This window comes from Salvelinus alpinus, chromosome 1, assembly GCF_045679555.1.
Source record: "Salvelinus alpinus chromosome 1, SLU_Salpinus.1, whole genome shotgun sequence".
Classification (NCBI taxonomy): Eukaryota; Metazoa; Chordata; class Actinopteri; order Salmoniformes; family Salmonidae; genus Salvelinus; species Salvelinus alpinus.
Genome location: NC_092086.1, coordinates 43,526,496 through 43,539,594, shown reverse-complemented (window position 1 = coordinate 43,539,594; position 13,099 = coordinate 43,526,496). Strand labels below are relative to the sequence as shown.

General features: G+C 40.9%; 2 protein-coding genes across 4 annotated transcripts; both read left to right on the top strand.

Moving 5' to 3' along the window:
* Positions 1-130: 130 nt before the first annotated feature.
* On the top strand, positions 131-10,538 carry LOC139577046 (DNA-directed RNA polymerase III subunit RPC8-like). 3 transcript variants are annotated; one of them, XM_071403787.1, is made up of 7 exons: positions 131-150; positions 1,697-1,811; positions 2,004-2,100; positions 4,468-4,554; positions 6,944-7,007; positions 7,229-7,445; positions 8,059-8,624. In XM_071403787.1, exons 2-7 carry the CDS (start codon positions 1,701-1,703, stop codon positions 8,107-8,109), a joined length of 627 nt encoding a protein of 208 aa, XP_071259888.1. In that variant the 5' UTR covers positions 131-150; positions 1,697-1,700; the 3' UTR covers positions 8,110-8,624. The 3 variants fall into 3 exon arrangements, with proteins under 3 accessions (XP_071259888.1, XP_071259898.1, XP_071259879.1); XM_071403778.1 differs by lacking the exon at positions 131-150 and adding an exon at positions 538-1,438 and having other exon boundaries at positions 8,059-10,538; XM_071403797.1 differs by lacking the exons at positions 131-150; positions 4,468-4,554 and adding an exon at positions 205-1,438.
* Positions 9,391-13,084, top strand: LOC139577056 (cold shock domain-containing protein C2-like). Its single transcript, XM_071403809.1, has 4 exons — positions 9,391-9,507; positions 10,803-11,148; positions 11,363-11,485; positions 11,715-13,084. The coding sequence occupies exons 2-4, from the start codon at positions 10,973-10,975 to the stop codon at positions 11,887-11,889; spliced, it is 474 nt and encodes a 157-aa protein (XP_071259910.1). The 5' UTR covers positions 9,391-9,507; positions 10,803-10,972; the 3' UTR covers positions 11,890-13,084.
* Positions 13,085-13,099: the final 15 nt, after the last annotated feature.

Genomic DNA, 13,099 nt, shown 5'->3' with positions numbered 1-13,099 from the left:
CTAGGCTTAACCTGTGTCTGGGTTTTTCCATTACAGCACCATTGTGTTGCCAGTGACTATGTTAATGTAGACTCTAGTCTAGTGTTATTTTCTTTGGAGCAGGGCTGTGGAATTGGAAACAAGTCTGAGCCTTTTTGGTAAAACACTGAGGTAAGTCCCTAGTGGAAATATGCAATTATGGTGCTTTTCGAATGAGACTTACCCCCACACTAGAGATCTTCATGGGTCCTAAAAGTTGGACCCAAACCCAAGGCCAATTTCCCCCTTTTTCTCCCCAATTTTGCCATATCCAATTGGTAGTTAGTCTTGTCCCATCACTACAACTACACTATGGACTCGGGAGAGGTGAAGGTCGAGAGCCATGCATTCTCCAAAACACGACCGTGCCAAACCCCTCTCCTTCTTGACACACTGCTCGCTTAACTCGGAAACCAGCCGCACCAATGTGTCGGAGGAAACACGGTCCAGCTGGCGATCGTATTCAGCTTGCAGGCACCTGACCTGCCACAAGGAGAGTGCGATGGGACAAGGAAATCCCGGCCGGCCAAACCCTCTCCTAACCCGGACGACGCTGGGCCAACAATGCAGTGCCTTAGACCGCTGCATCACTCGGAATGCCCAAACACATTTTTTTTAAAGGGTGACCCGCACCTGAATGGACCCGAGAACAATTGAACCCGAATTTTGGATTCAGTCAAACCCATGAAGACCTCTACCCCCACACCAGTGGGTTGCCAGTGTTTTATGTTTAATGTAAGCTCCAGTGTAATTGTATTTCCTTCAGGAGTGTGACACTAAAGACAGGGCGAGCAGAATCAACAACCTCTGCGTCATTCAAGATGGTTGATTTGTGAGAAGGTGCTGAAGTTCCCAGTTAGCCAGTGTTATGTAAAACAGACAAGTCTGAGTTTTTTGGGTTAACAACCAGGGTAAATCCTCAAGGGAAACTCACTATTAATGTGTTTGTATTCTGTTTAAAAAAAATGTTAATGTAAGTACTTCCCAGGTACATCATACAGAGGAAACTGCATGACTGAGCGTAAGGACAAATAATGTGTATCTCAATAGTAAGAACTGGGCAGGTGAGAACAAATATATGAGTTCTCAGATCAGTAGACCAGATAAGGAAAGGAGACCAGAGCAGGAAGCCAAGAACTTTAACGAACAAAATACTAAAATAAAATTTCAGCAAAAAAAAGAAGCGTTCTGTGCCTTTAAGATTGTGACCTGCCGTAAACGGTCACGGTAATGTAGTAAATCAATAACACGTGTAAAAAAAAAATTTTTATGAAGCTAGCGACATGAAGATGGGGATTTTGGTGTCAATTTATCTATGATACCAGTATTTATTCAAACTAATACGATGTTGATCCTTGCAGTTGAAGATACATTGTCAGAATTTAAATAATTTGAGTAGTTTAAACGATTCAAAGGAAAGGTAGGTAACGTTAACAGTTTCAGGACAGTGATGCTGTGTTAGCTAACTAGGGAGATAACATGTTTATTGGTGAAATTGTTATACGTTACTAGCTACATTACACTGTAACAATGGAATTTAATATGCTGGTAAATGTATGTACCTGTGCGATAGCACTTTAACATATGACAGACTTACTGTCATACCACCCTGTCTGAAAGGTATTTTTCTGTGATTTCATAACTACTGTATATTGTTTCTTGTTTTTCCTCGGACCAGAATCATGTTCGTGGCAGTGGAGATGGTTGACACTGTCAGAATCCCCCCATGGAATTTCCAGCGGCAGTTCAATGAAGCCATAGCCGAAGAACTCAACAAGAAATTGGCCAATAAGGTGAGAGGATGCAGTACCAAAGATACTGTAACCTACTCCCCTATTCATCATTGGACAGGGGTTCTGTATATTGTCAGCTGAGTTAATCTTTTATTGTTTGCTTTGTTTAGCCTAACACAATTGTGACATTGTAGTCTTTTTAACTTATCTGCTTTATTTATGTTTGGTTGTTCTTTACCTGCATCGCCACAGGTGGTTTACCAGGTTGGCCTCTGTATCTGTTTGTATGACATCACAAAACTGGAGGATTCCTACATATTTCCAGGTGATGGAGCTTCCCACACCAAAGGTAAGGAAATTACAATTTGCGACAGATTTTCATGTGAATATTTAAAAATCAGCATAAAAATATTATGCACATTTTCCCAGCAGAGGTGGGTTTCCATCAAAAGGACTTGTTGCAGATAAAAAGCTGTGTGATGACAGTGCACATAAAAAGCCCTTTTGTGCTTACATTTCTTTGTACCGAATAAAAAAATGGAAGTTCAATGTTTCCATTGCATTTTCAACTCGACTGATGGTTTTGTCACAAACTGTTACAATAAATAGCAAATGTGCTCAATCTGGTTTTGGCGCATGCTCTCTAGACAACAGTTCACTTATAAAGTTGACAGAGTAGGTTATATGATGAGATGTGGATAAGCGCGAGATCATTTTTATTTGATAAAGCCAAACACCGATCATGTCACTAGCAATCAAATAATACCCTCGATATTTATTGGACATTTGCAAGCTTACAGTGTACTTAAAGGGCCAGTATAGCCATTTGTATCTTAATATCAAATCATTTCACTAGGCAGGCCAAAACTCCATCCCACCAAAACAGGCTGAAATTTCAGGTTGTCTTTTCAAACAGTGCTTACAGTAAAAGGGCATTATCATTATTTTCAATTTCAGTATTATTCCAACCTTATAGTGTGTAAATATATATAAATTGCAGTTTTGACTGCACTGTGCCTTTAACCACCATTTATTTAATCTGCCTATGAACTCTACAGGCTACAACGTAACATCATTGCGTGACTCCAAGTTAACCTTGACAAGATGGTTATTATATCAATAGTTGCAGGGTTTCGACCATGATTATTGCATAATCTTTCACAGGCAAAAAAATTATCCACCCTTGTCTCGTGTATTTTGTGTTGTTGACATTTTGCCCTCAAATGTGCTGTCCATCAGGCCTGCTGTGAGTTTATTTTTTTAATGTGTAATGTGTAATTTAATGTGCAAATCCATATTCATGCAATAATCGTGGTCAAAACGCAGCAAAATAATACAAATAAAAAACGGCACTGGTCCAATGAATGTGATTATTTTCGAACGCTCCACATGGAATTATTACGTTGTCTTATCTAAGGTAGAAAAAATACAGGTTAAGACAAAGTAATAATTCCATGTGGAGCGTTCGAAAATAATCACATTCATTGGACCAGTGCCGTTTTTATTTTATTTGTATTATTTTGCTGCGTTTTGACCACGATTATTGCATGAATATGGATTTGCAGGTAACAAGTGAATACATTTTTGGGCTCAATCCTAAAACAATGTATTCACTTGTTACCTGCAAATCAATATTCATATAAAACATGTAGGCCTATCAGCGACATTAAGCAGGTTTCCATCCAACCATTTCATGCAGATGAATTACACATTAAAAAAATAAACTCACAGCAGGCCTGATGGACAGCACATTTGAGGGCAAAATGTCAACAACACAAAATACACGAGACAAGGGTGGATAATTTTTTGGCCTGTGAAAGATTATGCAATAATCATGGTCGAAACCCTGCAACTATTGATATAATAACCATCTTGTCAAGGTTAACTTGGAGTCACGCAATGATATGTTACGTTGTAGCCTGTAGAGTTCATAGGCAGATTAAATAAATAGTATTTTTTTATTTTACCTTTTTATTTAACTCGGCAAGTCAGTTAAGAAAATTCTTATTTACAATGACGGCCTAGGAACAGTGGGTTAACTGCCTTGTTCAGGGGCAGAATGACAGATTTTTACCTTGTCAGCTCGGGGATTCGATCCAGCAGCATATTCGGTTACTAGCTAGGTGTCAGAAGCAGCAGGTTCACCATCCTTTCTCCCCTGCCTCTGGAATGGTTGAAGTCTGGGAGAATGTTGGACTACCTAGCTAACATTCTTGATCCTGCTCGTTTGATCCTGATCTTATTTCAAATGCTCACACTGACGTTTTCCAATTCAGTCGAACAAATAATGGCTTATTACCAAAGGGGTATTGTAAACACATTGTGGCCGATGTGTGTGATTGTTTGCAGACTTTTCTCCCCCAGCTTTGACCGTGCTACTGACTATAGTGGTGGCGCTCGAGCTTGCGCATGCACATTTAGTTCACACAACATTCTAGAATAGAATTTTGTTATTTGACACGTCAAATTAAAAGCTTATTTGACGCGTATCTTTTTTGACACGCAAAGACCCAAAAGGCATTCCATATGTTATACAAGTAGCTCCACCTTGCCCTCTGATAGGTTAGGTGTAACTTTCACCGTATTGCACCATATTACTATCAGATCTACACAAGTGCCTGGAGGTCACGGCCTAGGAGATATTTCTGGGCAGGGACTTTCTCTTAGGACTGACTGTCCATTTTGATGTGACCTTATCTTTTCCCTACTCTGTTAGTCCACTTCAGGTATGTTGTGTTCCACCCTTTTTTGGATGAGATTCTTGTTGGAAAGATCAAGTACTGCAGTCAAGAAGGAGTACATGGTGAGAGAAACACCTCATCTTTCCCCCCACCTTCCAGTTTTCTCCCCACCCATCTGAATGTTAAGTCCTAGTAGCCTATATGACTCTGTGCAACAGCATTGTCCATAACGCATATACAGTTGAAGTCGGAAGTTTACATACACCTTATTGAAATACATTTAAACTGTTTTTCACAATTCCTGACATTTAATCCTGGTGAAAATTCCCTGTCTAAGGTCAATTAGGATCACCACTTTATTATAAGAATGTGAAATGTCAGAATAATAGTAGAGAATGATTTATTTCAGCTTTTATTTCTTTCATCACATTCCCAGTGGGTCAGAAGTTTACGTACACTCAATTAGTATTTGGTAGCATTGCCTTTAAATTGTTTAACTTGGGTCAAACGTTTCGGGTAGCCTTCCACAAGCTTCCCACAATAAGAATTTTGTCCCATTCCTCCTGACAGAGCTGGTATAACTGAGTCAGGTTTGTAGGCCTCCTTGCTCGCACACGCTTTTTCAGTTCTGCCCACAAATGTTCTATAGGGTTGAGGTCAGGGCTTTGTGATGGCCACTCCAATACCTTGACATTGTTGTCCTTAAGCCATTTGGCCACAACTTTGGAGGTATGCTTGGGGTCATTGTTCATTTGGAAGACCCATTTGTGACCAAGCTTTAACTTCCGTACTGATGTTTTGAGATGTTGCTTCAATATATCCACATAATTTTCCGTCCTCGTGATGCCATCTATTTTGTGAAGTGCACCAGTCCCTCCTGCAGCAAAGCACCCCCACAACATGATGCTGCCACCCCCGTGCTTCACGGTTGGGATGGTGTTCTTCAGCTTGCAAGCTTCCCCCTTTTCCCTCCTAACATAACAATGGTCATTATGGCCAAACAGTTCTATTTTTGTTTCATCAGACCAGAGAACATTTCTCAAAAAAGTAAGATCTTTGTCCCCATGTGCATTTGCAAACCATAGCCTGGTATTTTTTGCCGGTTTTGGAGCAGTGGCTTCTTCCTTGCTGAGCGGCCTTTCAGGTTATGTCGATATAGGACTCGTTTTACTGTGGCTATAGATACTTTTGTACCTGTTTCCTCCAGCATCTTCACAAGGTCCTTTGCTGTTGTTCTGGGATTGATTTGCACTTTTCGCACCAAAGTACGTTCATCTCTAGGAGACAGAACACGCCTCCTTCCTGAGCGGTATGACAGCTGCGTGGTCCCATGGGGTTTATACTTGCGTACTATTGTTTGAACAGATGAACGTGGTACCTTCAGGCGTTTGGAAATTGCTCCCAAGGCTGAACCAGACTTGTGGAGGTCTACAATTTTTTTTCTGCGGTCTTGGTCGATTTCTTTTGATTTTCCCATGATGTCTGGATTAGGATGTTAGGATTCTGCCAAGTATGACCATTTTTAATGAATGATGGACACAATGAAATAACCAATGTTCTTTATGCTAATTGCACTAAGGTCCCCCTATGGCTGTGTTTTTTTTGGTGTGTTGTCGGTCAGTGAGCAGTGATCGCCAGTCCTGCCTGATGGTGATCTTACCCTTCTGTTGCCTTGTCTTATGTAAAGGGTCTTATGTAAAGGGACTTCAGTCTGTCACACCATATATATATATATATATATATATATATATATATATATATATATATATATATATATATATATATATAATGCCATGACAACTACTGTAGCCTGTTTAGATTTGGACTCTTGACTTGATGATGTAATTGATTCACAAAGCTATACTAGCAAAGAGCAAAGAGTTTGAAGGTAGGCCTTGAAATATATCCACAGGTACACCTCCAATTGACTCAAATTATGTCAATCAGAAGCTTCTAAAGCCATGACATCATTTTCTGGAATTTTCCAAGCTGTTTCAAGGCACAGTCAACTTAGTTTATGTAAACTTCTGTCCCACTGGAATTTTGATACAGTGAATTATAAGTGAAATAGTCTGTCTGAAAACAATTGTTGGAAAAATTACTTGTGTCATGCACAAAGTAGATGTTCTAACCCACTTGCCAAAACTATAGTTTGTTCGAAATAAATTTGTGGAGTGGTTGAAAAACGAGTTTTAATGACTCCAACCTAAGTGTCTGTAAACTTCCAACTTCAACTGTACCTATGTCTATTCTGGACTAATAGGCCTCGTGTGAAAATAAGAGCACTTGCTGTGATTTGCTGATACACTAATTTGGGTCAGATGCTTTTTATACACCGCCGCCACAGCCCCAGAGGAGTCTGTACACACTGCAGTGTGATTTCTACCGACCCTGTCTCTCTCTCAATGTATAAAGTGGATCAACAGGGAGAATGTCTCAGTATGAAGTATAACATTGATGTGGCAGTCTGTCTGTATAGATTTGTTCACAATGCCATATTTTGTTTCATAGTCAGCCTAGGATTCTTTGATGACATCGTCATTCCCCCAGAGTCCCTACAGCAGCCTGCAAAATTGTATCCTGCCCAGTGATGTGTGTTTGTGTATTTCTTACCAATGTGCACATTTGACAATTTGTTGCTTAAAGCTGAGTTGCAGTAGATGGCTCTGGAATACAATCATGTAAATGTTAATTCAACTCCTCATGTTGATAGCTATCTGATAGACATTTTAGTTTACCTGTAAAAGCTACTGAAAATATAGCAATCCAGCAAGCGCTCCTTGACTGCTGCCTCAGCGATGAAGCGGAGCAGGTGTGGGTGTGGGAGTATGAGACGGACGAAGGGGCCCATGACCTCTACATGGACCAAGGTGAGGACATCCGCTTCCGGGTCACAGATGAAGTCTTCCTGGACACGTCGCCCACAGGCCCTTCTGCCGCAGCAACCAACTCCCCTGCAGCTCCAGGAGCAGAGGAGGGTGGCCAGAAGAAAGAGGCCCCTTACACACTGCTAGTAAGAAGGCGCTCATTGATATAAGACAGACTTATTGTTACTATTGTTGTGAATTGAATAATTTCAAGTATCCATATACAGTATATGTGACTGAGTTAAATGGTACCGGTAAGCTCACTCAAAACGTCCAGTGAGCAAGTATGGAATGTTTGATCAGGAGTATAATTCATTGGCCCGAATTCTCCTGATGACCTGGATGGAATTATGTGATCTTTCCTTAACCCATAGGAAGTCCCACCCAGTTGACTACTTCAACATTTTGAAAGTCCTCAATGATGCTGCCCATGCTAAAACAAGCTTTGGGGCACTGGAGCCGTCTTAAGTCTATGGTGATTGTGCTGCTGAATTGGTACCTTTTGGGTAGTACAACTGGTTAGTACTTTGTCAAGCAGGGCGGTCACTTGTGCTTGCGAAGCAAAGGACCACTCGTTCGAGGAGGCAAAACTGTTAGCAGCACGGTGATGTCCGTCACATAGTTGTACTTTTGGTTTTATCATACATCCTTATTACAAATTACTATTTTGAGGTCTTTTTCAATACTATAAGTCAGTTCTTTCTAATAATGGCCATAATTAATTCCACCCCTTCCCTCCCTGCCTTTCTTGTGTATCAGGGTACCATTAGCGAGCCAGGCTTGGGCCTCCTGTCCTGGTGGAACAGCTAGCGAAAGGAGAGACCATTACAGTACAGAAAACGGGAGACGGCTGTCAAGTATTCATCCCAGCTGCTGGACATAAACCTTCTTTTTTAGACCCTTCTCAGTCACTCCTCCCAGGTTGTGACTTTAACACTGGAGAAACATGCCTCTGTGAAGTGTCCACAAGGCTAATAGACACAGAACTTTGGGCTCAAGTAGAGGAGCCAGGATTCCCATAATAGGAATGGCAGACCCAAGGACAAGGGACCAGTAGCAAGGATTTCTAATAGAGCACCCAGGCCGGGGACATGGAAACTGCCTCACTTGCAAAGGTGTAGATCCACTTCCCCCTGTATATTGTAAATACTACCACCATAACTGTTAACGTACCAGCAGTTACACCCGGTGCACATGACTAAGAAAGACTGACTAAAGGGCCCCAATTGGCCTATTTAGTGTCACCATGTAAGTCTGTGAGTGTTCAGTTGAACAAATAATGGAGTGAGTGTGCCTAAATATACAATTGTGTGTTGTCTTTGTGACCAGTATAATGTTTCATCAGTGATCATTTTTGTTTGCATGATTTTGAGTTGGGTTATTTAAGCAATAAGGCCCAAGGACATGATGGTATATGGCCAATATACCACGGCTAAGGGCTGTTCTTAGGCACAACGCATCTCAGAGTGCCTGGACACAGCCCTTAGCCATGGTATATTGGCCATATATCACAAACCCCTGAGGTTTCTTATTGCTGTTATAAACTGGTTACCAACTGTAATTAGAGCAATACAAATACATGTTTTGTCATACCTGTGGTATATGGTCTGATATACCACTGCTTTCAGCCAATCAGCATTCAGGGCTCGAACCACCCAGTTTATAATTGTGTATAGGACATGTATCCCAAAAATATAATTTAAAAAGTACAGTCCTTGGGAAGGGCTGTCATGAACCCACAAGCACTACACCTCACTATAATTTGTGTATTTTAGTGGGTGTGAAGTTGGTCCTCTGAAGCACCTAACAACATTTTTGATAAACCATAGAAGCCAGTTTCTTCCAGGTCAAATGAATGTATCATATTCTGATCTTGATTTTGGATATTTTTACTTACACCATTACATGAAGGAATACATCAGTATGGTTTACAATACGGATACCTAATTGTTTAATGTAATAACTGATTTGACGCGTATGAGCATAGCAGTCTTGTTATGCCTACAAATTAAACATCACGCCCATTCTCTCAACTACGGTGTAATCTCAGCCAGCGGCAGCTGCGCAGCCTCAACAACACACCGCACAGATCAGGGTATTCCGCGACTACGCGTATTTACTGGAGTTATTTATTTAATTAATGTTATATAATAGTAACTGACAAGGCACACACCCGTCCTCTACCGACAAACGGACTCTAGCAATGCAGTAAGTAGGCCCATGTTTTTTTAAATAATTGTACAAATATTCAAGTATGGGTATGCCAGCTATTGTTTGGATTGTAGAACATCTGTGTCGCCTTTTTGACCAAAGTATAGGCTAAAGGAAATGTATGATAAGGACAACTGTTGGGTATATAATACCTTTGACGAGGCTACTCATCCTCCCATCCCTATACCGTCTCTGTTTGCGCGCTCCGATTTTTCGAATGTTCTGGAAATTATAAAAAGTCGGAAGATATGCGTGTTTATTACAGAATAATTTGGCAATGCAAACTGGTCATCCACTTAGCCCGAAATGCACGCCTCCACAACATGATGAATCATACAATGTTATGAATGTCTTACGTAGAGGGATTTTTCTTGCGATATTTAGACACGTTGAGCCGAATCAACTGACTATTTCAGATATTTAATTCTGATGTAGCCCAGAGAAAGTATCCAGAGAGATAGGCTTCACTGTTTCTCTTTTTTCATTTATTTTATAAAAACGGATTCCTATCCTTCTTTAAACGGTCAATTAGCATTCGCGTGAAAGGATCATCTACTTTTCTAATTTAACCATTTTGGTGTTACAATGTAGCAGCCCTAATGTTTTGGTTTGCAGTCATTATCCAACGCTTTCCAGTATTGTATGGTGACGTCAGAAACACACAGCTAGTGTTTTGCCAGCAGCTCTGTCGACGGCGTTCTCAACATGCGAGCTGTCAGAGAACTCTGATTTACTGTAACCTTGATGATGCAGGCAGAGCGAAAGAATGTAACAATCTTAAACCATGCAAAGCCATCATGGCCTTAGGACACAGCACACACTATCTTCATTTTTATTTAACCATTATTTAACTGCTTTTGTTGCAGCTATTCCTAAAGCTGTGCTCTTCTTGAGCTTGAAGGACTTGATACATAATGTAAACAACAGTCATATATTTAAGTTGAGCCTGTTATTGTTTGTGGGCAGACTTAGGAATGGTTTGCAGTTGAAATGTAAGGGATTTGAAAGTAAAAATGGTCTGTAATGAATTGAGAGGCTGCCAGTGTCCTTTTTGGTAAAACATTGCCACTAGGCTGATACTCTTAACCAGGGTAGTTCGACTAAATGGCTTCATAAGTGTCCAGTAATGTAAATCCAAACATCCATTTTAATATGAAGCTGTTATGAATGATACATAATGTTCTCTGCAGTAGGGATGAACTTAATGAAATCTGTCTTTGTTTCAGTTGTTCCTTCTGGTTCAACTTTCGCCTTTTACTTTTGTTTGTTTTCTTCTCTTTCTTTCTTCACAGCAGGCCCCTTAAGAAACTTGCTGAAACAAACTGACCTGTGTACTCAGTAGCAAGATATATTAAAGCAGCGACAGTGAGCAGATAAACACATAACTGGAGTGTCAGCATCAGGCCAGGTGGTGAAGAACCAGAAGAGTGGTAAGAAGAGCGACCTGGCCCGTGCCTCAGCCATGGCAGACCCCAGCCTGACGTCCCCCTCAGAGGTCCCTCTGCGCTCCCCCCGGGCTGCACCCCTTTCCCTCTCCTTCCCCTTCTTGAGGGAGGGCAGCCGTGTGTGGGAAAGGGGAGCGCCGCCCCGGTCACTGCCCAGCCCACTGCCCACCAAACGCAACCGCACCTATTCAGCGTAAGCAACTAGATATGCTGCTCATGAATGCGTTTCTGTATTAGAATTGGTTTGATAGTGCATGTTTATTATCCTTCACTTTTATGACGTTTATATATACATTCCTTAACTTCTTAGAGAATAACTTTCCACAAGCAGTAGCAGAAGGGATATGGTGTGTTGATGTAATGTTTTGTTGAGAGTGGACATGATGCTCTCTCCCCTGTCTATTCAGCACGGTGCGGGCCACCTCAGGGCCAGCGTTTAAGGGTGTGTGCAAGAGCTTCTGCAGGTCACAAGGTCATGGCTTCATCCGTCCAACCAATGGCGGAGATGACATATTTGTTCACATCTCGGAGTGAGTGGCCTTCATCACTACAACAGCCTTCTTTAGCTTGGCAATTTCTAAAATGAACAGAATGCCCTGTTTTTTTAATATTCTGTTCATAGCTTTCTATCTCAGAGCAACAATGTAACATCAGTGTTCAGTGTCAGATAAAATATGGCAAGGTTCAGAGCAAGAACTGACTGCATATTCATATTGTGCAGTAAATGAACATCTAAACCATTAATTCAATCTATTTCAGTATCGAGGGCGAGTATGTCCCAGTTGAAGGAGATGAGGTCACATACAAAGTCTCCCGGATCCCACCCAAAAACCTGAAGATCCAGGCCGTGGAGGTGAAGATCGTTCATCTGAACCCAGGGACGAAGCATGAGACCTGGTCTGGCCAGATCATCAGCCAGCTAGACGAGAGCTAGGCTTCTGCGCTGGCCTGTTTATCTACACTTGGCTAGGGTGGGGAGGGCTAGGGTGGGAAGTTGAGGGGTCTGGCTAGGGCAGGCAGGGACGGCCAACTGGTGCTGGAGAGTCTGTCTAAATCAGGTGTGCTAGAGCTGGGCTGGAACAAAACTCTAGATACACTGACTGGCTCCTCAGGACACAAGTTGGCCATCCGTGAACTAGGATGTGGTTGGTACAGACTGGATTGATAAGTCATAAAAGCAAGTAAGGGAGGAGAATATGTTCAACTTGAAGGTACTGAAAATGGGTGAGGGGACAGAGCAGAGTGGTGGAGGAAATAGAATGAGATATCCGACACCATTTTGAGGAGAAGCATTACTATTGGTGTGAAATCAAAATGAGGTTGGAGAGAAAATAACTGACAAATGTTTAGAGGTACAGAATCGGAAACGTCTGATTGAGAGAGCAATCGAGAAGAAGGTAGGGAGAGATGGGTGTAATGGGAGACAAAAAAAAGCTTGGAAGAATGATTTATATTTTACTGTGAATGGAAAAGCCACTATTAATATTTTCTCGAGGTACACAACCATCTTTGTATTTTTGCCTTTTATTTATATATATTTATTTGACCATTTTGTTTCGATTTTTTTGTATCCGTTAGTTTTGAGGTTACTGGATTTAAGTTTTGGGTATTGTAGTCAAACGAATGCACTTAAAAACTTGAACTTCCATTCTGAAATACTGCCGAACAGACTACAACTCCTATTAGGCTTTATCATGTGGCAATTTGTAGTCCTGTTTGCAAATTGTAACTCACCATGATGGTATGAGCAAATTACTGTAAGGTTTTTGAAACTATTTGAAACTTTTCTATTGTCTGAGAGACACTGTAACACACTGTCGATGGAATTGAAATACATTTGAATGTTTTTGTTTAAGTTCTGATATGATCATTTGATTGTTACTGAACCATTATTTATATTTGTTTCATGTCTGCCTGTTATGTTTACCATTTCCATATTTAGGCCATTTCTATGCATATTTATATCCTTCATTCTTACTGTTTTGGGTTGTTTTAGTTAAAATGCTAGGTTTTCCATTGGTCACAGTTCAGAGCATTTTCTGTTAGACAAGCCACTGTGGCTATAGTTTACCCTCATTTCCATGTGAGCCTTGAAATAGCACTAATAACATTTTATGATTCACAATAATGGTGGCTTATCTTTT